This window comes from Mauremys reevesii, linkage group 1 (assembly GCF_016161935.1).
Source record: "Mauremys reevesii isolate NIE-2019 linkage group 1, ASM1616193v1, whole genome shotgun sequence".
Lineage (NCBI taxonomy): Eukaryota > Metazoa > Chordata > Testudines > Geoemydidae > Mauremys > Mauremys reevesii.
The window spans coordinates 119,617,553-119,642,200 of NC_052623.1; the positions used below are offsets into that span (position 1 = coordinate 119,617,553).

A 24,648-nucleotide genomic window follows, 5' to 3' on the forward strand; every position below is an offset into this window, starting at 1 on the left:
TACCAGTATGAGAAATTAAGGCTGACCTGGATAAACCATTGGCCTCCTGTGACAATGGCTTGTTGATAAATCAGAGGTTCCATATATAACTTGTGATGCATGCTCTGCCTAGAAGTTTTCCCATGCAGCATATAATTAACCATTCCCAACTGGATGGCTGACATTCTGCTTTCACTCCTCTCTCCCAGCATTTCTGGTAAATAGAGCTGTGTATGCTCTAGCACGTATGTTTCTTTTATATATAATATATAAGGTATTTTAAGAGAAAATGCCATCATGTGGAGTAAGGGTGATTGAAGATGAGATGATGTAAATTACAGTGAAATTTGCACTAGTGCTACCTGGACTATTATAATAAATATAATATATATGGAGATATACCTCATAGAACTGGAAGGGACCCCGAAAAGCCATTGAGTCCAGCCCCCTGCCTTCACTAGCAGGACCAAATACTGATTTTGCCACAGATCCCTAAGTGGCCCCCTCAAGTATTCAACTCTCAACCCTGGGTTTAGCAGGCCAATGCTCAAACCACTGAGCTATCCCTCCCCCCATTATTGAACACCTCCATCTGGCAACCGTCTGTCATAAGTGAGTATTTTAAGGAACTCCCAGAACTTCCTGTGCTATTTTATTCTTAAAATGAAGATGGAACAACCGCTCCTTCCTGTTTTTTAGATGGTTGTTTTAAGACAAGTTTTGGAAAATCTAGTGATGTTTTAAAGTGTTTGTTCCATGTAGGATTAATCCATTATTTTTCATCTCTGAAGACATACATTTAAATCCCAATTTAGGTAACCAGGGAAAATGTGTGTGTTTGGCAGCTTAGTCTTCATTTTTCTGCATCCATTTTAGCAGGCCAAAGCTAATGGCGGTTGATGCAGGTAAAGATTGAAATGCATTGACAGACTTACGGGGATGGTTTCCATAGCACTGACCCATACTATACCAGGTTCAAGTCAGTGTTACTAGTCTATCACTTTTCTGAGCATTACATTTTATCCACTAGTTTAAAAAAAAGTTTGTTCTTGTATTGCCTTTTATCTGAAAGTTTCATAGCACTTCCCATTTAATTATTTGATGATGTATACAAAGCTGCTCTGCAGATTTTTTTTAAATTGAATTTAGCATATGTAATGTGCACATGCAACTTTAAATGTTACTTCATAGCCGTCACAGATGGTGTTTTGTAATTTTGTTTTTAAATCAATTTTTCCTTCCTTCTTACAGAATGCCTGTTCTTGTTTGAAATCGCTGGAAAAATCCCAGTAAGAGCACAATGGGAGCACATATTTTAATTACTTGACATTTTATAGGCGGACACAATGAGACTAGTCTATATATGTGCTTGTTTTCGGGGGGTATCCTTGATTTCTGTACGAGAGTTAAGCTTCATGCAGAAAGTGGAACCTTCTCATTTTTAATGTACTGTAGATTTCATCTTTTTTTTTTTTTCCTTTGTGACCTGGGATTAAGTTTTGCTATGTGACTTAGGTGCTTAGGAGCCCAAGTCCTATTGACTTTCAATTGAGTCTTAGGCACCTAAGTCACTTTTTAAATTTTTATCCCTGGTGACCATTTAAGCAAGAGCCTCAAAACATCCCCACTAATTCTTTTGCCCTTTTCCCCTCCACTCAGAAAAGAAACATAATTCCCCAGAACAGGGACCTTTATCATAGAAGATTAGGGCTGGAAGAGACCTCAGGAGGTCGCATAGTCCAACCCCTTGCTCAAAGCAGGACCAACTCCAACTAAATCATCCCAGCCAGGGCTTTGTCAAGCCAGACCTTAAAAACCTCTTAAGATGGAGATTCCACCATCTCCCTAGGTAACCCATTCCAGTGCTTCACCACCCTCCTAGAGAAATAGTTTTTCCTAATATCCAACCTAGATCTCCCCCACTGCAACTTGAGACCATTGCTCCTTGTTCTGTCATTTGCCATCACTGAGAACAGCCTCTCTGGAAAACCCTTTCAGGTAGTTGAAGGCTGCTATCAAATGCCCCCTCACTCTTCTCTTCTGCAGACTAAATAAGCCCGGTTCCCTCAGCCTCTCCTCATAAGTCATGTGCCCCAGCCCCCTAATCATTTTTGTTGCCCTCCACTGGATTCTCTCTAATTTGTCCCCATCCTTTCTGTAGTTGGGGGCCCAAAACTGGATTCAGTACTCCAGATGTGGCCTCACCAGTGCCAAATAGAGGGGAATAATCACTTCCCTTGATCTGGCAAACCATCTACTAATGTAGCCCAGTATGCTGTTAGCCTTCTTGGCAACAAGGGCAAACTTTGCTTTGCTGCTGCCACTTGGAATGAAGTGGAAATAAAACAGTGGACTGGTATTTGGTATAAAGGATTTAACAACTTTGGTCTTCTTACCCAACAACCAACAGATAGAAATTCATTCTAATTTGTGACACTGATAACAAAAGTGTGTGTGGGGGGGGGCCTTTCTTAGACCAAATGCATCATGAAATTAGCTTACACTAGATTTAACAATTGTCTGCATTCCACTCTTAGGGGTGATAGGACTCAACACTTCACTTTATATTTATGCACAAGCTGAAACACTTTTTGCTTTCCACAACCAAATTTTATTTTATTATTTTTATTATTATTATTTTGCTTTAATATATGAATGATTTTTAGTTTGGAAGATGTATTGTATTTTTCTTATTGTCTAAATCTGTATTATCAAAAATTAATATTTGGAGTGAGAAGCCTGTGAAAGATGTGGTCTCAGGGACATACTGTAGCTGGTGCTACTGGACAAAATGGCTTTTATTTATAGCAAAAAGTGATTTTGAAGTACTTTAGAAAAGATTACTCTCTCTAGCGTTAGTTACCAAAAATGCACTAAAATTGTTTCTTGTAAAATGCAATAAAGTGAAATGACATTCCATTTTTATTAATGTTTCAGTAATTGTCTTCTGTTAATTTTATATATTGTTCCTTGTAATGCATTTCAGAAGACAGGTGGCTAAGTCAATGGAGTTGGATGGAATGCACATCCAATGCAGTATATTTAGTTTCCGTGACTGCCTTCTCTCAATTCTTTAGACTTCCTCTGCCTGATTGACTTCTTGGGTCAAGTTGACCTCTTGCTTCCTGATCAGCTAGGCACCCATTCAGGAAAACATCTCTATCCAGGACATCATTTAAGCATGTGCTTAACTTGAAACGCATATGTAAGTCCCACTGCCTTCTGCATGTCCTTAAAGTTTAGCGTGTGATTAAGTGCTTTCCTGAGTTGGGCCTCAGAGCAGAAGGAATTGGGGAATGGAGCTGGGAAGTCAGTTCAGTTGCATATGGTAGCTGAAGGGAGTGCAAGAGGGTTCTCCATTCCTTAGGAACTGCTGGTAATACCTTCTTGTTCTCTTATTCCTGTAGTGTCCAGATATGAATGTACTGTCTCCAACCCTGTTGCTAGCTTCCCCTGCCAGTCCAGCTCTCCTCTGTTTTCTGGCTCCAATCTAAGCACCTCCCTGACCACACCTCCTTACAGAAGAGGATGCTATTACTAGGGCAGGGATCGGCAGCCTTTGGCACGTGGCCCGTCAGGCGTTTACCCTAGCGGGCCGCGGGCCAAAGGTTGCCGATCCCTGTACTAGGGTCTGCTCCTACCCTTTGCTCCCACTTTCCATGCTGTTCCTGGCAGTGCCTGCATCTGTGAGGTTTGGATTCCCCTCTGCGGAAGCTAGTTGCTGCTAAACGCTATCTTTGGAGATGCCAGCTTTCACTTAATGGCAAATTGGATTTGTTCTCTACTTCACCCAGGAAGGCAGGGCCATCAGTGGATACAAGAGAAACAAAGACAGAAAGGGGAAAGAGTTGGAATGCAAGTTCTGAGACAGGGCGTCCAGAGCCACCATTTCCAGTCCCTAGGAAAATAAGTTTGGCATCTTGCCATTCTCACTATTGCCATCCCCATGAGTCACACCTCACTACTTTTTTTCTGCCTTGAGTCTTGTCTTTTGGGGGGGGGGTGCGGGGGGGAAGGCTGTTAGTTTTGCAATTCACCTCTTGAAGTTTCCTAACTGTCACTAATGATCCCACAATATTTTTTTCACAAGAACAAGTGGGTTCATTTCATCATCAAACTTCAGTTTAATTCTGTCTCCCTAAATTTCTCCCTTCACTTCTGTGACAGAAATTATTCTGTCACTGCAGACTTGTTTTTCTTGAAGGGAATGAAAACCACGTCTACAGTCAATACATCATTTCCGCCAATAGATGGTGCTAGATGATAGTCATACATTTATTTGGCTTCTAATTTCCCAACGTCCACAAACTTTCTTTGACATTGGATAACAAAAGACAAAATCCACATTGCAGGCTGTAGCTGAAGGTGCTGATTAGAAAGTCTTAAAAATAATGTTCCAATTTACTTTGTAGAGGAAAAAGGTGGTAGACATACTTCAAAATATAATGATTCTGTAAGTGTATGGTGAGCATTTACTTACTGCTTTTCATTCATGTATCTCAAAATGCATTTAAAAATAAGCATTATCCTGTTTTATAAATGAAGTAATTGAAGTACAAAGAGGTTAAGACCCAAGTTTCTGAAAATGGCCCCTAATTTTAGGTGCCTCAGTTTTTGGGTGTGCAATTGAAACATTTGGGGCTGCCTTTCAATCACGCTGAGTACCCACTACTCCAGCTGAAGTCAGTGAAAGATGCAAGTTCTCAGGAATTGGGAGAAATCAGAGGCCACTTTTGAAAATTTGACCCTAAGTGCCTTGCTCAGTTACAAGTCGCTTGTTTAGTCCTTATCAGCAAAGGAAAGAGAGTGAGTAAACCAAACTCACCTTCTACATGCATAATTTTACCATGTTTTTTAAAGTTATAATTCAAACTTAATTCAACCCTCCCCCCCCCGCCCCCCCGTCATAACATAATCTTCTTATGGGGGAAATTTGGACCTGGATTCAAGTGTGAAAATTCCAGCACAGGCTCATTTCTAATTCGGATACGGCGAGAGTATATGCTGATAATTCTAATAAATGTAATAAAAAAAAAAGTTGCTGGTGAAAAATGAATTCAAAATTATTTATATAAATTAACATTGTAGCATCACCTCCCTCCCTTATAAGCCAAAGAGAAGAAGATGGTCATGCACAGGTGACTGATTTCCACAGTAACTAAATGGCCATGTTTTTTTGCAAAAATCAACATCTCACAGTAGAGAAAGTATCTTGACATGGGCCTTTAAGTGAGCCCTTAAAAAGATCATGTTTCCATCTGCACACAATTTAGAATTTGCATTTGACAAATACAAGAATTCCACATAACCTGAACAGTATTACAGTAACTGCAACAAAATTCAGGAAATTTTGAGACAGCAAAAAAAAAAAAAACCCCACCAACTCTCCAACATAAATAAAACTAAAATGGCCAGCTCTAACCTGAGACGAGAAAGACATGGGTGTCTTAGTAGTAGTAATAGTAGTATTTATTTATTTTATTTATTGTAGTGTCTAGTGGCTCCAAACGAGATTGAGGCCCCATTGTGCAACATGCGGTACAAACAAAAATAGGAGATCATCCCTGTCCCACCAGCTTACAATCTAGATAAAGACAAAACAGATGAAGGACTAATATCTGAGGAGATACAGAGACCAAATGAGCCACCCAAATTCACAAACAAAACTCAGAACTGGACCCACATTTCCTGAATCTGACTCCATGCCTCACCGTGACACCATCCGCCCTCAGCCTGTGACTAGTGTTATAACAATTCTGCTGCATTTCCACAGCAGCCACAGGAGCCAGTTCTTCAAACAGACCCTTTTGATGTGCCTGCAGCTCCTCCTCTGAGAGCCCAATCCTGATAGGTGCTGAGTGCTATCTACTCCCATTGACATGAATGAAAGTTGAGGGCATTCATCACAGCACTGAAGGTGCTTGGCACCTTTCATTGGTTATATGCTGGGGAAAAAATGCAGATAGTATGAATCAGGAATACTCAGGAGTTAGTGTCCTTCACCTGATTTTACAGCCCATTTTCCATGAACTGAATGTGTTTCAGAATCTGCTTCTGCAGCTAGGTCTTCCTTTTCTGACCCTGTTCCAGCCTTCCCAACCCCTAACCATATCCTGCTATACTGGCCATTCTAACAATAATCTGCAGTGATAAATGTATTTGTCTTGCAAGATCTATGGGACAGGGGTATAGTGCAATTTTCAGTGCTATTCACATTAAAAATCTGATCTAGACAAGCAAAATTCAATCATAAATACAATCTTAAATGTACTAGAATATTTTTAAAGGTTCTCTTCATTGTAAGAGTTTTTAAAACTTTCTTAGTTGGAGAAATAAATATCAAACTTGGGTTATTTGGTTCCAGAGCTAATAGTGTGATAAAAGGCACATTTTCCATTTAGTGGTTAAAAGAACATAATTATCAGAGCATTGCTAAAAGTTATTCATAAAAGATGTTTTCTTTTGTGTCTTGGCTTTAGTATTTGCTGTAGTATTTCATCCGTTAATTAATGATATGGGCATGCAACCCAAAGGATCCACACCAAGTTTTTAAAATAGATCCCATTGTCCAGTCAGATGGTTTAGAATGCTAATTTAAATCTGTAGTTTATTATTGATAGTTCTACTTCAACTGTTTTCAGTATGGCTGATTCTGAGATTTATTTTTATGCCTTTCAGCTTCTGATGCCCACCTGACTATTCGTGGTGGTGGCTTTGGTCTTGCTGATCTAACATCTTCAGTCAAATTTTCTTCACTCACTGTTCCAAATCTTGGTCTCGATAGCAGTGGTTGCCTGAACCCTCTGGATGCCTGAGCTTCATTGTACATTTCTCTGTGATCTACCCTTCCATCATGGTCTCCATTAACTTCATTCCTCCACTCCATTCTAAATTGCTGCTGGCTCTGATCTTGCAAAATTTTTCGTGCTCTGGGTTTTAAATTGAGCACTGTGGTAGGAAGCTCCAATTCAGAGTCACTGCTGTCAGCACCGCCGACTGTTAATTTAAAACAATATTAAAATGTTAGTTGAAGAATATCACTGCCTATACAGTGCTGTAAAACAAAATAACTGAGCCATGCACAGTATCAACCACAAGAAATAAAAATGCTTATCTGTATTTTGCAATTCACAGCCATTTTACCTGTTTTCCCAGAAATTTGCACAGATAGAATTTTGCACTTGTGCTCAGTTGGCTGAATGTTTTCAAAAGCATTTGTGACATTTCCTTATACATTTCCGGTTGTTCTAGACAGCAGTCTGTCTGCTCCCTTCCACTTACGTGAGGGAAAGGGAATGCAGACATGTGGATGGGGCTCCTGGGGTCTCAGGGCTTGGACCATAGGGCTAAATATTACAGCGTGGCCATTCAGGCTCAGACTGGAACCCAGGCTCTGAAACCTGTGATGGGGGGTGGGTCTCAGAGCCCAACTGACCCAGGTTCTGAGACTCAGTGACCCGGTTTTTTTATTGCAGTGTAGATGCTCCCGTAGGCTACAGCTACACTTCAAGCTGGAGGTGTAATTTCCAACGCGGGGAGACATACCCACACTAGCTCTGATTGAGCTAATGCACTAAAAATAGTGTAGCCAACCATGGTGTGAGCAGCGGGTGAGCTCGCTGCCCCAGTACAATCCCATCTGAAATGCTAGCCATGTACTTGGGCAGCTAGCCCCCCCACGGTGTGCATCACCACGGCTAGACTTCTATTTTTAGCACGGTAGCTGGCTTGGAGGGTATGTCTCCTCAAGCTGGAATTTATACCGCCAGCTCAAAGTGTAGCAGTGTTTATACTGGGAAAGTGTCAGGTCTGCTGCATTTACTCCCTCCCCAGCCCTGAAGAACTCCCACTGGGAATGTTCCACAGATATTGCTTTGGTAGGGTTTGTATGGGCAAGAGGGGTGGATAAACTGCTCCTTTCAATGTTTTGTCCTCTCTGTGCAGCCGGTATTACATTGGGCATCCTTGCCTAAGTAAATAGTAATCAAATCATTATTAACTCAGCCTCGGTGTATGCATGCTTCTCCCTGAAGGAACTGCATGGCCCAGGATGCAGGAGGTCCAGAGAAGCAGCACAAAGGGACCAACCCTCCACGAGACAAAGGATCTTCCCTGGGAATCTGTGGAGGTGGGAGGTCATGTCTCCTACCTCTCTATGCCAGCAGAAGAGACAATGTCAAGGAAACACCAAGCAATAAATCTTAGTTTCCAGTCCCTCAGACCCCTTCTCATTGGTCTCCCCAGGGCAGAGTACAAATTGTCTCAATGAAAGCTGTGGTAATCTATCAACAAATACTCTTGAATGGTCACTGTCTGTTAGTTTAAGTTGATAATATTCCTAAAGATAGATAGATATAGATCAAAATGATTTTCCCTTTAGCAGCATTCCTTTAAATTTCTTAATATTTTCATCAATATTTGCATACTTTCCATAATTTTAATACTTCCATATTTTATAGCATTTACCATTTACAAATGAATTGTGGTATTTCCTATATTTAAGTCAGTTACGGTGCTTTAAATCTATTTTTAATAGTATTTAAGAGGAGTACATTGTGGGACTGTCATAAGAACGGTTCCCATTAGCACTCTTCACAGCATTTCTCTTGCACAAAGGAGGAAGAGGTCAACAAAATATATCCTCGTATAATTGCCCATCCACCCACATAATTTCATAGAAAGAAAACCTTCCTCCATCTCTGGTGGCAGGCTTATTGCTTTTTTTTTCTAAATGTGTCAAATTATATATTTTTTGACAATTGAATAATCTTGAGGCACATTTCCTTTTCAATGTTTAATTCTAGGTGACAGTGGATGACCTCTGTAGACAGAGCTACAGAATAAAAGGCATCACTACACTCCAGGAGAGCAAAGACATAATTACCAACTTGCAAGGACATGATCCATTGCTAAACTTGTGGAGGGAGTCATATTCCACTAATTATGATGGGCAGTATGGTCTGGAAATGTTACTGAATCTAAATGTATTGCATCTTTCCAGAGGTAGCTCTTGATTGTTACTTTACATGGAAGAGAATCAGATGGAGCAGGTTCTATCTACTTATAAATTATAATAAAAATAATACAGAGGGCAAGCCAGAGATGTTCCATTGAAACCGGTTTCTATGGAAAACTCAGATTTCAACAAAATGAAATTTTTCACAAAGACTGTCTACTTTCCATGGAATATTAAAAAAATTTTGGTGAGAAACCAAATGCCTAAACACTGGTTTGGCAAACACTGAGATATTTGGGGCATGAAATATATTACACTGGCCAGAAAAACACATCACCCAGAGGGTTTCAAATTCATCCATGGATCAGCGTTCTGGGCCAGTTGCCATAGTAACACTCAGCTTGTCAATAGTGCTTCATTTATAGCAGAAAAAGCACTTTGTAAAAGAGGGTAAGTAGTATCCCCATTTTGCAGATTGAGAAACTGAGGCACAGAAAGACACAGTTATGTGCCCGCAGTCAGTGGCAGAGTTGGGAGTAGAATGTGAGTGTCCTAACTCCTATCAGATGTTCAAATAACCTATCCACTGGTTATGGCTCCTATTCACCTGGTTTGGACTAGGTGTTCTCTTTGGACAATAGTCTGTGGATCTAAGATTTCATTCTTTCTAATGCCCGTGACAATGACTCTTATCTGCTATGTGTGGGGAGTAATGCAGAGAAGATTCTCATTTTTTAGCATCAAAGTTTGGGGTGAAAGGAGAAGCAGGCAGGATGTTAGCATCTCACCCCATGGAAATCTTTAAAGGGGATAATCCCTGTGGTGCACATATAAGCAGAGAAAGTCTTAGACACTGAAACACAACAGGAACCCAATCCTGCAAACCTTCACTCACATGAGTAGGCTTGACTCCTATGTGCTTGTTCCCACTGAACTAAATCATAATCTCTCATTGACTTCAGTGGTACAGAACTGCTGCCATGAGAAATCTCACTGACTTTTATGGGAGTGGTTATATAAGGACTGCTCTCATGAGTAAAGGTTTGCAGGATTGGGCCTTAAATGCAGATATCCTCTGCAATAAGAAAAAGGGAATCATGGGGGAAATGTGTATTTTGAAGACATGTGAAGCAAGGACTAAATATTTTGTTTTCCAAATCTTCGTTGCCCTGATTTATTTATTTGTGTTGTTTCTTCTGACTCTCTTTTCAAATGATGTGACCATTTTTATCTTACTCTCACCCACAGAATACCGGGAGTGGAATCGTGGCCTCATTGCAGTCAATGACAGAACTCCCACTGGCTTCCACAGGGCCAAGATTTCACCCACAGGGTCCAGGCTCTTGTTCTCACCAGTTCCCCCTAGCTTGCCCCCAGTTAAGTATATTCTGCCACCACTAAACTTTATTGGAGCAAAAAAAGTCACTTCTAATTAATTCTGCTAATTATCAGTAACTTATTTTATCTTAATTTTTAATTAGCACTGGTATGTCTTAATAGCCCCATAAGAGCAGTATTTGCAATGGCAAAGTAACACAGTACCATCTTAGGCAGTTGTCCCCAAACCATGGGGCACGCCCCACCTAGGGGGGCACAGAGGGACTTTCAAGGGGGCATGCGGCGGGGTCTGGGCCAGCTCCTGCAGGGAGGGAGTGCCATCCAGCCCCATGCTGCTCCCAGCCCAGCTCTGGCCCCAGCCACAGCTTCACTCTGCCTCCAGCCCAGCTCCACCCCCAGCCATAGCTTCACTCTGCCCCCAGCCCAGCTCCACCCCCAGCCATAGCTTCACTCTGCCCCCAGCCCAGCTCCACCCCCAGCCACAGCTCCACTCCGCCCCCAGCCCAGCTCCCGTCCCAGACGCAGCTCCACTCCATGCCCAGCTTTGCCCTCATTCCTTCTCCACCCCCAGGCCAGCCCCTCCCTTATCCCCAGTTCAGCCCCCAGCACCACCTTCAGCCCTAGGATGACCAGACAGCAAATGTAAAAAATCGGGCTGGGGGGGGGGCATAATAGGTGCCTATATAAGAAAAAGACCCAAAAATCGGGACTGTCCCTATAAAATCGGGACATCTGGTCACCCTATTCAGCTCAAGCTCCTCTGCTGAGCCAACTGTGCATAATGGCGGGGAGAGGGGGTTGGTGCAAAGAGATTCCATTACTGGTAAGGGGGTGGGCAGGCGTGACAGGAAAAGTTTGGGCACCACTGCTCTAAGGTGACATTACAAAAATGCTTACAATAGCCGCTTTTCAACTGAATAGTGCTGAGGTCTTAAAAACAACTGAAGAAGTTACTGAATCTATAGTTTAGGAGCAAGGATATGGGCACAATCCTGCAAACCCTCCTCCAACAAGTAGTCCTTAGTCATGTGAGTAATTACATTAATGTGAATGCAATTGCTTGCACGCGTAAGGATTACTCATATGGGTAAATGGGGCCCTATCTGGGGAGTCTGTCCATCCCAAATATACAATATAGTAGGCCGTGCTGCCGTTGGTATCAGACCACGTTGCATTACCTCTAAAAGATGTTTTATTCCTTATTCGTAATTTCTCTGGCAGTTTAGCGTCTTTAGGCAGGGACAGAAACCGTGTTGCTTTGGTGATAGCCTGTATAAATAAATGCAGGAAGTGTTAAATTATAGCAGAGTGAAATATCACATAATGAACATCAGAAACACAAGCGAGACTCCTGAAAGGGTTTGTCTACCTTAGGAAAAGAGCTGAAGGCTAGGCTGAGGTTAGCAAACACATAATAGTTAATCATGATCTTTTCCCACCACAGACCTAGGTTAATCTTTTGTCTCAGTTTAGCTGGCTGAGGCCTACCCTAGCCAATGGGAAGCCTAAGGTTAATGTCAGCTGGCTAAACCAAAATAAAATATGTTACTATCCATCTATACTAGACTGGATAGGTCAGAGTTAGTTACATGTTCATTAACCCCAACCTTTCCTTGACCACTTTTGCTAATGTAGGAAAACCCAAAGTCTTTCTATACACAATCCCTGTTTAGAACTTTATTATTCAGTTATTAAAATTAGCTCAAAGTTGGCTTACAAACTCTCAGAGCAGGAACAAATCTAGGCCCTGATCCTGTAATCACTGATATATCTGAGTAATTTGAGACATGTGACTAATCCCAGTGAGGTCATGGGGCAATTCATTGCATAGAGTTAAACACATTTAAGTGTTTGCAAGATCAGAGCCTAAACACCTCACGCCTGCAAAGTGCTGAGCCATTAAAATCAGGTGGAGCTGAAGACAGTCAGCAACTGGTGGTAGGTAGCTTACAGCATAGGACTCTGAATTTTTTATCTACAATTTCTCAAGTGAATCCAGTTTGTGGTAGTTAAAGTGACACTGTCAAGAGATTTTTTTTTTTAAATCTGCCCTCTGTCCCTATCTACCCTTTCCACTCATTGTGTACCCAAAAGAAACTTGAAATTGAAATTATTTCCTAGCAGACATTTGTCATCTGGATACTGTAGTGCTACCCATGAGCACTAAGCTGAAGGCATATTGGTTAAGTAAAGTAAAAAACATAAAAAAAAATCCAGCATTATTTAAGAAAAATTATTTTAAAAATTACTGCCTGTGCATTTTGACAATCTGACTTGGACCCCCTGTTTCTTTTCCCACCCACAAAATTTCTTTGTCCTGTATTTCTCCCTGGTATCCCTGGCTAGTAAATCAGTTATTTGCATGACCAAGGCAATGTGTAGCCATGGCTGCAGTGACAGGAAAATATTGTGCTTCCAGAACAAGATCCAGTGTTACACTAAATGCCATGGTAGCCTCAATAATGATGATAACCAAATACAGTGATTCTTGCAGATGTCACTCTGACCTCAGCTGTAACAATGAGTACAGCAATTACCAAGTAGCCATGGAATGCAAAAATAAATATTCAAAGAATGGTTAATTTTCCTTTCTCCTAAAGTGGGTAGATGGATTGATTTCAAAGCAGCTGCCAGTGTGGCCTCTGCTGGAAGACCCTTTCCCCCTAGTCTTTCAGATATGACCTGTGATTGTTGCAGTACAGGTTGACTCAGCCCTTCAAACGGCATCATTTGAAGGAGAATAAATAGCATACCATGCAATTTACTTGGCGGGGAGAGGGGGGTCCTTTATGTGCCTCCTCAAAGCTGGGGGTCTTATGTGCCCTCTGTGGATATTGCAGAACACCTGGCACTTTTCAAATGAGGGGAGTGGTCTGGTGAGCTTGGTCAAAATTTGTCCTCTTTACATTGTTGGGGAGCATCCTATGGACAGATTTTCTGCCTCAGTGCTACTGTCTATCTCAGCCAAGCGGGACCTATTAACATACAGATGCACCTTCACAGAGAGAGGTCTGTAGTGCTATGTGTATGAAGTTTGTGAAGTTCTCTGTGGACATTTCAGATGACAGCAGCAATAGAACCTCACCCTACAACATGTTCCACACAGATGCAACTGCATGGAGCTCTGTGGAGGTAAATGGGGCTTCACACAAGCTCCAGGGCTCGTGCATAGAACAAGGTGCAAGATCAGAGCCTAAGTGTCAGTATTACAAATGACTGATTTTTTACTTGTTCCCTTGCACATTCAATCTTTCCTGTGTTTCAGGGGGATGTTTTGCATGATAGTTAGCTATGACGAGTTCTTTTCTACAAACATACTAAAATGCAAATACCGGTCTGTCTCTAGTCAGGCTGCGGGTTTTCTTTACACTCTCCCGCAGGCTGTGCCGGCGACGGATAAGAATTTCTTTGGCCTGTTTTTCATTTGCATCTGCAGCCAGGCTGTGTCTGTTATATGACATCGTCTGAAAAACAAAGGCAGTGGTAACGTTTTCAAAAGCACAATGGCAAATGCATTGACGATTTACAAACAGCACAAAATGCACTCTTTGCTTTAACGTTTTATTAAGCGTCACAAATATCTTCCAAACCGAATCACATTAAAAATTGATTAAGGACAATCTGAGTGATTAGGTCAATGTCTGTTTAGTCATCTGTTCCACAGGCGTTCTGTTCGGCACCTGCCTTTGTTAAACCTGCCAATATTTATCATGAAAAAGAATTGGGAAAAAATGGCTTAATAGAGTGTTTATGCCAGACTCACACTAGCTCATTCAATGTGTCAATAGAGGACACTCGTTTGAAGATGATAAGATCAGGCACCAAAGGGGGGAAATATTTTCAGCTCCAGCGAGCTGAAACCAGCTCCTCATTTGAACACTTTCCAAAAACACAGACACACAAACCATTTTAGCCACAGGAGGGTGTAAGAACAGTGTCCTTTTTGCTTTTATGTCACGACTTTCTCAGCTCATCAATTCTTACTCTCAGTAGAAACGACCACACAACCACTGAAAATGAGAAGAGCCGTCTCACATCAAGAGCTGACCAAAATACTGGCATGACAGAACTGGGACAAAACTGGGGTTTGGTTTCATGGGGTTGTGTGCACATGACCCTTCAAAAGTAAAGTAAATAAGCTGATTGTAATGTAACAATAATATTTAGGTATAAATGAGAGTAAAGCCCTGATTGCTTATTGTGAACATAAAAGGGACAGATCCTCAACTGGCATAAATCCAAATGGAGCTCCACTGATTTTCACCAGCTGAGAATCTGGTCTGAGAATGGATTTTACAGCTGATCTTTACATTCAAAACTGATGTGGGACATTCTATTAAGTATAACTTCACCCTTACTCGATGTCGTATTTGATAGAGATTCTTTGTTAATATTTCTCGCATATTATCCATTTCAGCAGGGGAAAGCGGCCTTACTTTATCTTCCAGATAGTCACTGTTGAAAAGTAGAAAAAGAGAGAGAGAGAGAGAGAGAAATGCTTAATACCTGATCATACAAATTACCAATTTTCTTCCTTAGAGATAAAAATAACATTTTACATAGTGGGAATTTTTATTTTTTTTTACAAGATGAAGGGTGTAATCCTGACTCCATTGACATCAATGGCAAAGCTCAAAACTCACCCAAAAATGCCATGCTCTCTCAAAATTCTATACAGGTTGGATTAAACTACAGATTTGATTGAGGTACTTTTCAAAGTGCCCCTGAAACCTCCTTTCCAGCTGCTGTACCCAGGGCTGGCCCTAGATCAAAGGGACCCCCCCCAATTTGTTAAACTTTTGACTAACTTACAGCAACCTGAGCCCAGTGCCCCACAAGCCCAGCACCCCAGGTGGTCGCCTGCCCCTAAATCTGGCCATGGCTGTACCAGCTGCTTTCAGCACAGCTGGCACTGTCTCAGAATTTAGACTCAGCTCCCTATGGGAATGTGCTGCACTCTGGGATACTTGTGCCATCAGGCTCTTCAACCTGGAAGAGCAAAGGTCACCTTCAGTCTCTGTGGGCGGAAGGTGAAACTGAGCAACAATGAATCCCTTCATTTCTCTTAGTGGGCCAGAGCCCGAGTGACCCCAAAGCTACAGCCACCACTCCCGCTGATGGCATTCATTTCAGATTCATCGTGGGGTAAATGGTAATTGCACAGTCAATGTCAGGCAACACCAGGATACCAGCCTTAAAGAAGACATGATCCCTGTACACAAATGGTGTCGTATAATAAACCCACACACCTACACGGAGATTCATCCACACTGGCTTTACTCACTTGAGAGAAGCTGAGGATGGGACTGTGCTTATCATCCCACTTTCTGCCATCTCAATGGCGTGTTTGATTTCCAGCTTCTTGTACAGGGAAACAATGCTGGATTTGGGCTGGTTCTCCCGGATTAGAAGTCTCCGCAGGAATTTATTGTCAAATTTTTTAAACCTGTGGGGAAGGCAAACCAACCCGACCAGTTAGCTTCGGTTACAAATAGTTTGGGAAAGCAAATATTCCACAGCTACAGTGATGGGGATGAAGGTTACTCCCTGCGGGATGGATTTCTGGCCAGGTCAATCAAATATCAATGAATGAGTTAATCAAGGATCAAGTAAATCTTTCTCTGCTGGGACTGGCCTCTGTGTGAGCTCATACATTCACCCTCTAACAGCGACCTTTAGCTTTTAATTGTGTTGGCTTATTGACAATTATTATTTTTAATTAGCAATTTGCCTAAAAGACAAAGGGAGCAGTAAATATTACTGTAATAGCGACAAAAAGGCCTTGGCTTGAACTCACTGCCTTTCATGCTCTGAACTTTTAATGGCCCCCTGAAAAAGAACATTCCAGTTTGTTAAAAGTTCTCGCCTCTAGTGTAGCAACTGAATGCTTACTGAACCACTATTGATCCTCCTTCTCCTTACTAAGTTTGAAATAAAACCATCAAGAACCACACAACAGACAATCTGCTGTTCTGATATTCAACTCTTTCAGGCACCTCAAAGTCAACTAGTTCTGAGCCTTCCTGTGACAAGATCCAAAGGACTCTGATTGGTTTCCACCAAGCAAGGAGCTAACCCTGTGCTTCAACATTACAAAGCTGTACAGACTGGAATAGCAAAGCAGGCTGGGGACTACAGGTTTACACACTCTCAAAAACCATACAGAAAACATTGCAAAAACAGCCAGAAATGGGGAACAAATGGTTTGAGGTGATGGAATTCCATAACTGGGGTCAGAGGGCTGGGTTTTTACACAGCCTTATGTTTTTGTTCTGTTTTCCTGTGGTTTTGTAAAACTATTTTGTCCCACTGTGTAACCCACGCATGCTAAACCCAAAGCAAACAGGAGTAAAACCCCGAGGCGTAAATCTGCTGCCCGACTGGCTGCTTTTGCTGTTGCTGAGCCAGCTCATCCACTCAGCCCAACTTAGTCTCTCTTCTACCACGAAGAGTTTTAAATAACATTCTTACTTATCTTTCCAAAAGTTGTGACCCCAGTGTCCACACACATCTTCAATTCCAGTCTTCACATGATCAAAGAACTAAAGGCAAAAATACAGATTCATTATGAATTCCCACGGACATCATTTAGCTTGCTCTTAGATATGATTCTTTAATGATAGCTTAGTTAAATCACTAAAGTCTTGTCTGTATTAGAAAAGTTTAACTCAATCAATTCAAAAGTCAATTGAGTTAAACCAGTGCAAACCTGTAAAGTAGAATCACAGAACCACAGGGTTAGAAGGGACTGCAAGGGTTAATAGATGCCCTAAAATCTGTTTAGTCTGTGTTTAAATTGCTTTATATTGAGTGGAAGGATTATCGAGTGATTCAAGCACTAGCCTAGGACTCAGGAGACCTGGCTTCAATGTCCTACTCCACCACAAACTTCCTGTGTGACCTTGGGGCAAGTCACTTAGGATACGTCTACACTGCATCTAGGAGCAAGCCTCACAGCCCAGGTGCACAGATTTTTGCTAGCGGGACTCATGCTAGTGTGCATAAAAATAGCTGTGTAAACATTGCTTTGAGGTTGTAACTTGGGCTCTCAAATCGGGGTGGGTGAGAGGGGCTGAAGAGCCTGAGCTCCAGCCCGAGCAGCAACGTCTACACAGTATTTTTAGTGTACTAATGTGATCCCCGCTAACAGGGGTCTCTGGACTTGGGCTCGGAGGCTCGCTCCCAGATGCAGTGTACACATCATCAGGGTTAGACCCTCAAAGGTATTTAGGCTCCTAAATTCCACTGAAATCAACTAGAGTTAGGTGCCTGAATACCTTTGAGGATCTGAGCCTTAATCGCTCTGTGTTTCAGTTTTCCATCTGTAAAATGGAGATAATAGCACTTCTCTACTGCTCAGAGGTATTCTGTGGGTAAATACATTACAAATTGTGGTGCACCCAGAGTGGGATTCACAAACGTATTTAGGCATCTAACTATGGGAGTATGTATCTTAGATTCAGAGAGAAATTGATGTAAGGTAGGGTTAAACTGGTTTAAGTGTGTCTACATTAGGGTTTGCACTGGTTTCATTAGTTGAATTTAATATCAGTTTAGTTAAACATGTGCCACTGTTCTAGCACAGGCAAGTCCTAAAACTGCAGCAAATTCCTATATAAAGAGTAAAAAGAATGTAATTTTATCACAGCAGATCAACAATTTAAAAAATGAACAATCCAAAGGCAAATTATATATATATATATATATATATATATATATATATATATATATATATATATATATATATATAAAGTTTATATATATATATAAAGTTTATCTCCTTGTGGCACAGGCACATTACAGGTCAAATCTGGTCTTACTGAAGTCAATGGAAGTTTTGCAATTGCCTTCAATAGAGCCAGGATTTCACGCTATAATGCTAAAGCTATGGCATACCCGATTGTAAATTTCTTCACTGACTACTGGCTGCTTTTTATTCGATCTTTTAACATCAAGAAACTCCACCAGTGGGCGAATTGTTATTCCCTGTACAGAAAACAGAAAAAAAAAATCTTTGTTGACTCATAGACATAAAGGAATAGAGACATACATTGCAGTCATTTGCCTTCTTTTTTTTTCAGTCAAAACTGTGACAACCAGCCTGAGGGTCTTCATGGCTCCTCAAACACAAGTATGGTACAGTAGTTTCAAATATGAATTCATCCCTGTAATTAGCAAGTGTTGCATTTAGTCAGCAATGTGCTCCCTCACATAATACAGTCCCCACTAGCACAGCAGAAGTGAAGGGAATCTCCAGACTATGATTGATGTCCATAAAAAAAGGATGCATTCATCTGACAAATCCTATTGGTGACTTGCCACTTGCTAATGGCAACCATTTTTTTCCAATAAAAGTTTTTCAAGAATTGCATGATGAAGAAAAACAATCAGCTTTTGAAACCAGAAGCAAATCTTTCTTATTTCAAACACAGATTTGCTACATTCTCCGTCAGCTATTGTTTTAGAAATTAAAATTCAGGGATGACTAAATAGTAATATGGAAATTAATATCGAAGAGTAGGTAACAGTGGAATTTTTGGTTAGTATTTATCCTCAATTGGTTATTTTAAGAGAAGGCACCAACTTCTGGCTTGCACAACATGCTATATTGGTTTTTAACATTTACTTATGGAGGAAATGTCTTCTTTTTATTTTAATGCTACTTACACATTAACATAAGCTGTTAATAAATACCTGACACACCTTTGCTGCCTGGATGCTGGCTACACTGCATTTTTAGGTATGGTCATATGACAAAACCCTCTGAAAAAGGCTCATTCAGGCAGATTAAATGTTTCGATTTTCTTCTCAAATGCTTCTTCACAAAACATCTGGGAAACAAAACCTGACAGGAGGAGAGTTCTCACCTGAATGAAAACGGTAAAGAATATCACCACAATAGTAGCAGTAATGAACAATTTCTTTCTGGGGATCACAGCAACAGGAAGCAGAAATACAAGAGAAAAACAGATGGCTCCTCGGAGACCTCCATAGGCAATAATGAACTGGTCCTTAAAAGTTAGAGGAATTGTCCGGAACATGTTAATGATCTGAGTCAAAACAAAAACACCTGAGGAAAGGATGAAGACAATAGTCAAAGGGAAAACTGAGGTGACATGGAAAGCCTCATCGTTGCTGATGTTTATTTTTATGACACAGAGTTTGTTTCTGTTTTTTTTTTTAAGAAAGGAAATGTCTGTTTACCAGATTGAGAGATTTTTAGTTCAAAACCTTGGGTAACATTTTCAAAAGTGCCTAAGAGACTTGGGAGCCCAAGTCCTATTTTCAAAAATGATGTAAGCACTCCAGTGGCTAAGTCTCATTTAAAATCAATGGACTTTAGCTCCTAAGGGCTAGACTTACAAAGGTATTTAGGCACCAAGGTACACCTGGTGAAATTTATATAATCATCAAAGCTGGGTAGGTGCCTAATTCCCACTTTGAAAGTCTACAGGAGCTCAGTTAAACTCCTAAGGGCTAGATTCACAAAGGAACTTAGGCACTGTGGTGCTGTGTGTCACAACACCTAACTGTTAGACAGCTAGAAATCACCAGCATTCACAGTCAGTTCTCCAGCCAGGCTAGCCTATAGGAGATGCTAAGGAGAGGGTTGTGTCCTAAGCCCCACCTTTCTCAGGCTCAAGGAGTTTGACACCTAAATCCACATTGGACAGAGGCACCTCCCTCTGCTTTGGATTCTCAGCTGTGAACTCCCTTGAAATTAGCTTCTTATGTTATTTTCTGCAAGAAGCCAGTGGGGAGAAGAAATAGGCGCTCCCTCGTAGCTTTTAGCCCAGTGGCACGATATTCACCTGGGATGTGCAAGACCCCTGTTTCAAGTCCTCCCTCCACCTGAGGGGGGAAAAGGGAATCTGCCACTTCTCAAGTGACTGTCCTAGTCACTGGGCTATGGGACATTCTGATAGGGGGGTTCCCTCACTCTCCTATTGAAGCTGTTCCACTGTTCCATATAATTAAAGAGGCATTGAAGGAGAAGGACAGGACCCTGGGTCTCCCACATCTCTGGTGAACACTAGGTGTCTTAAACACCAGACTACAGAGTCATTCTCAGCTTGTGTGCTTTCACTCTCTCTGGCCCAATGACCCTTTAATTATTTATCCACAGTGGAACAGCTTCAACAGGAGAGACTAAGCCTCAGATCAGAATATCCCATAGCCAGTGGTTAGACCACTCACCCAAAAGCCAGGAGATCCCTGTTCTAATCCCTTCTCTTCTCACAGGGGAGGGATAGCTCAGTGGTTTGAGCATTGGTCTACTAACCCCAGAGTTATGAGTTCAATCCTTGAGGGGGCCATCTAAGGCAAAATCAGTACTTGGTCCTGTTAGTGAAGGTAGGGGGCTGTATTGGACTTGCCTCAAAGACCTTTCAAGGTCCCTACCAGTTCTAGGAGATTGGTATGTCTCCAACTATTACAGGGACAGAGGGAACTTAAGCTGGGCATCTCCCCCATCCCAGATGAGTACCCTAGCCACTGGGCTAAAGATTATGGGGGAGCTCTTCCGCCTCCCCCCATTTAAGCAGACTGGGATTGGGCCTGCAGGCAAGTTAGGTGGAGAAGCGCCTCTCCTCCTCTGGTACGTGCACTGCTCTGGAGTTTAGGCATACAGACACCTAACATGAGGCTGTGGTGCGCATGTGCAGAGGTGGAAACATAGGTGCCTACAGAACTTTTAATGCAAAAACTCAGGCACTGAGCTAGTTTGACACCTATAGGGTTTGGTGGCAGCTGAGGGGGGTGGGGCTTGTGAATCCCAGTGGGGCCTGATTCTGAGATTTAGGTGCCTAAAGAGGCAGCTAGGCACCTAACTTTGTGAATCTAGTCCTAAATTACTAAAACACTTTTGAAAATCCCACTAGACACTGATCTGAATCTTTAGGTGCCTAAATATCTTTGTAAACCTGGCCTTAAGTGCCTAAATAACTGTAAAAATGGGACTTAGACATTTTCAAAAATGTTACCTGTTGTCTCCAACACACAAAGGCTCAAATCCTGGAAATAGTCACATGCTTAACTTTACCTGCATGAGTGATGAAGCCAATGGGTTATTCAAGTGACTAAAGTTAAGCATGTGCATAAATCTTTGCAGGACTGCGGCCCAGAACAGGAGAAGCCAAAAAGACTCTTTAAAGGGTTTGTTTCTTTTCAACATATAGAAGACAATTTCTTCTTGTCTGGTTTAAGAACCATATAACACAGTAAACAGAAATTTAACTATGGTATCCCGCACTGTAATGCTGTTGGTATTTCTGACCAGGATTGACTTGGATAAACATACAAAACATTAACTAACTCTTATTTGTTTCCTTTTTGCGATGCTGCCAATAATTTTGGGAAATTTTCTTTCATTTTTTGTTTATTTTTAAACCACTTTCAAATAAAATGCTTGTGACAATGATGACGCTTTAGTTTCAATATGGTTATGGGAATGTATGGACTCCCACGCATTTTATGAGCACAAGACTGAGCTGAAAGTAATCTTTGGAAAGCAAACTAACTTCTTTGAAATAAAGGACACTTAAATGTAAGGAGACCACTTTGTGACCTACTGAAACTCAGCTTTATCTATCCCTAGAGCTCTGACCTGAAGTCACCTGCCAATAGTGAGGGAAGAAGTTGTTAGTCTCCCATATCCAGCACAAGCAGATATTCAGCTTTCCCCTATCCTATACAGATTAGCGGTTACTTTTTCACAGGTTCTGTGGCACAAAAGATGCACGTTTCACTTGTAAAGAATGCTTAAGAATGAAGTTGGATGTCAAGACTTTCTTACCCAGTGCACGCCAGATCAAACAGAAGAGGAGGGTGAAGCTAACAAAGGCCCAATTCCATTCATGGTTTTTTCCAACCGTGGACACTCCCATGAAAATAAAGATCAGGGTCTCACTGACACTGCTCAGCATCTTCATGAAATACTTTATGGTTGTGTAGGACTTCTGGGAAACATTCTCCTCCACATACTTATTCATGGTCATGGCACAAGCTGTTATCCTGCAAAGTTAAAAGTTAGCGTTTAGTTTATTTTTTAAACCCATTCATCTAAAGAGAATACTACTGCAATGTTCAGCTAGGAAGGGCTCCCTTTGATATTGGTTGTCTCTTAAATAAAAAGCATAATGAATTCTACCAACTACCTATTTTCAATTATATATGTAGAATGTATTTATACAGGGGTTTTTTTCTCCAGAGGTGTGTTTTCTAAAGAAGTATTAGTGTGGAGAACCTTTTCTCACAGGTTGATCCACACAGCCCAAATGAAAGGCCCTCTGCAAGGTCACTCAAGACTCTAATGCTGAGCTTCCAAAACAACCCCTTCAAAGAAACACAATGCAAGACATCACACCTGTCCTTCAGCATACGTATGTTGCCAGCATGAGTGAGTGACATGGGGATGTTCGGTACAATCATCCAACATATGAAGGAGGAAGCAAGGCTTACTAAGACAGACATAGACAGCAAGGGCCAAGGACGTAGCAGTTTCTCGCTATTAAAGAACAACATTCTATTTCTCCCTTATTCCTCTATGTCCTCTGATAACAAGTATTTCTATGTCCTTTTCCATGATGGTCATAACTCAGTATAATGATCTATTTCTGTTCATGGACTGACTCTGAGTAGGAAAGAGATGACAGGGGCCTTGGGTAAAAGGCTCAAAAAAGTCTCAGTGATTTAGGTGCCTAAGTTCCATTTTCAAAAGTAACTTAGGTACTCAGAAACCTAAATTTCACTGAAAGTCAATGGGATTTTGACTTTGAAGGAGTGACACTTTGATTTCTGATTTCAATGGGAGTTAGGCTCCTAGAAGCTTTTTAAAATCCCACTTGGTACCTATCTGCATCTTTAGGCAACTAAATACCTTTAAAAGTCTGGCTGAAAGTCACTTTTGAAAATGGGACTTAGGTGCCTAAGTCACTTAGGTAGTTTTGAAAATCTTACCCCTTGTCTACAGAAGGACTTTAGTTGTCAGCATAGCTGCCCCAGGGCAGATCCCTAATAATGCATGGCTATGTTTTATTGGTACAGGATGATTGGAACCAATGTGGTTTAATTCCAGCCTCAAAACCACAGTAATCTACACTTGTACTAATCATACTGCACCACTGAAAACCATGTCAATAGTAGTTTTTTTGCACTGGTGCAGGTACATCTGTGACTGAAATCCCACTGTAGAAAATACCCTATTTCTTTCATTCTGTTTTTCATATGTTCTGTTCTGGCTTATCGTACCACAGGTCAAATGTCCAATTTTTTTCTTGTGCTTTGTGGGGATCACTCCTTTAGGGCTTAGCTTTTCCCCAGGTGCCATCAGATGAACATCACATTGAGATTTTGAGGGCAGTACTCTCATACTTTCTGTGGTTTAATTTGACAACATGAGTGCTGCTAATATGTTTTCCATGGAGCTTACTATACTAAAACTAGTATAGTTTTGCCAGCTAATAATGCTTGTGATTTAGGGTATGTCTACACAGCAAATCAACAGAGAGTCTCAGAGACTGGATCAATTGACTTGGGCTTGCAGGGCTCATGCTGTGGGACTTCAAACAGCAGTGTACATGTCTGGACTCAGGCTGGAGCCTGGGCTTTGAAACCTGGTGAGGGAGGAGAGTCTCAGAGCCAGGGCTGCAGCCCAAGCCGAAACATCTACACTATTATTTTCAGTGCTGCAGCACAAGCCCCACTAGCCCAAGTAAGTTTATCCAGGCTCTGAGACTTGCTGATGTAGGGCACTGTTTGCTGTGTACATGTACCCCTGGTGTCTTCCAGTTTTCAGATGGTACTGTCCCTTCAGTATTCTGCAAGCTGCTCAAATAAACTTTTAGTCACTCAGCATTTATGTCATAATGGAATATTGCAACCAATATATGAGCAGGCAAAGTGACATCCAAATAGATGGGCATAAGTATAGGAAGCTAAGTGACCAAGTATTTACCTCAGGTGTGTGTGTTGAGAGCATGATCCCTAGCTGAGACTATCAAACAACTGTCCCCCTTGATCTTATGTGTTTGTGGTTAAAGGGATATGCTGCCACCATACAGCTCTTTGCTGATTTCCCAGTTAAAAACTGGCTTCATATAAACCTGCATAAGAGTTTTTGGTCAAAGCACATGAAGCCCAGTGGTTTGCAGATGGAGATGGAAAGACGTGAATCCATTTTGGCTTTCTGCATGTGGCCCCTGAAAAATAGCCTGCACTAAAGCTGCACATCCCAGCATGCGACCATAATCCACTTCCTTATACGTTTAACATGTGTTACAACCAGGGGCGGCTCTAGACATTTCACCACCCCAAGCAGGGCGACATGCCGCAGGGGTCGCTCTGCCGGGCACCACCGAAGCTACGGGACCAGTGGA

At 41.5% G+C, this 24,648-nt stretch overlaps 1 protein-coding gene across 1 annotated transcript in view; it reads right to left on the minus strand.

The window, feature by feature from the left end:
• Positions 1 to 5,204: 5,204 nt before the first annotated feature.
• SLC9A2 (solute carrier family 9 member A2) overlaps positions 5,205 to 24,648 on the minus strand; it is a 39,563-nt gene continuing 20,119 nt past the window's right edge. Inside the window, exons 4-12 of the mRNA XM_039509657.1 lie at positions 22,068 to 22,285; positions 19,141 to 19,343; positions 18,170 to 18,259; positions 16,745 to 16,815; positions 15,558 to 15,719; positions 14,632 to 14,728; positions 13,606 to 13,737; positions 11,452 to 11,542; positions 5,205 to 6,975 (exon numbers count right to left, since the gene is read on the minus strand). Coding sequence (XP_039365591.1) covers positions 6,617 to 6,975; positions 11,452 to 11,542; positions 13,606 to 13,737; positions 14,632 to 14,728; positions 15,558 to 15,719; positions 16,745 to 16,815; positions 18,170 to 18,259; positions 19,141 to 19,343; positions 22,068 to 22,285 — 1,423 coding nt within the window. The 3' untranslated portion in view covers positions 5,205 to 6,616. The remainder of the gene's footprint in view (positions 6,976 to 11,451; positions 11,543 to 13,605; positions 13,738 to 14,631; positions 14,729 to 15,557; positions 15,720 to 16,744; positions 16,816 to 18,169; positions 18,260 to 19,140; positions 19,344 to 22,067; positions 22,286 to 24,648) is intronic.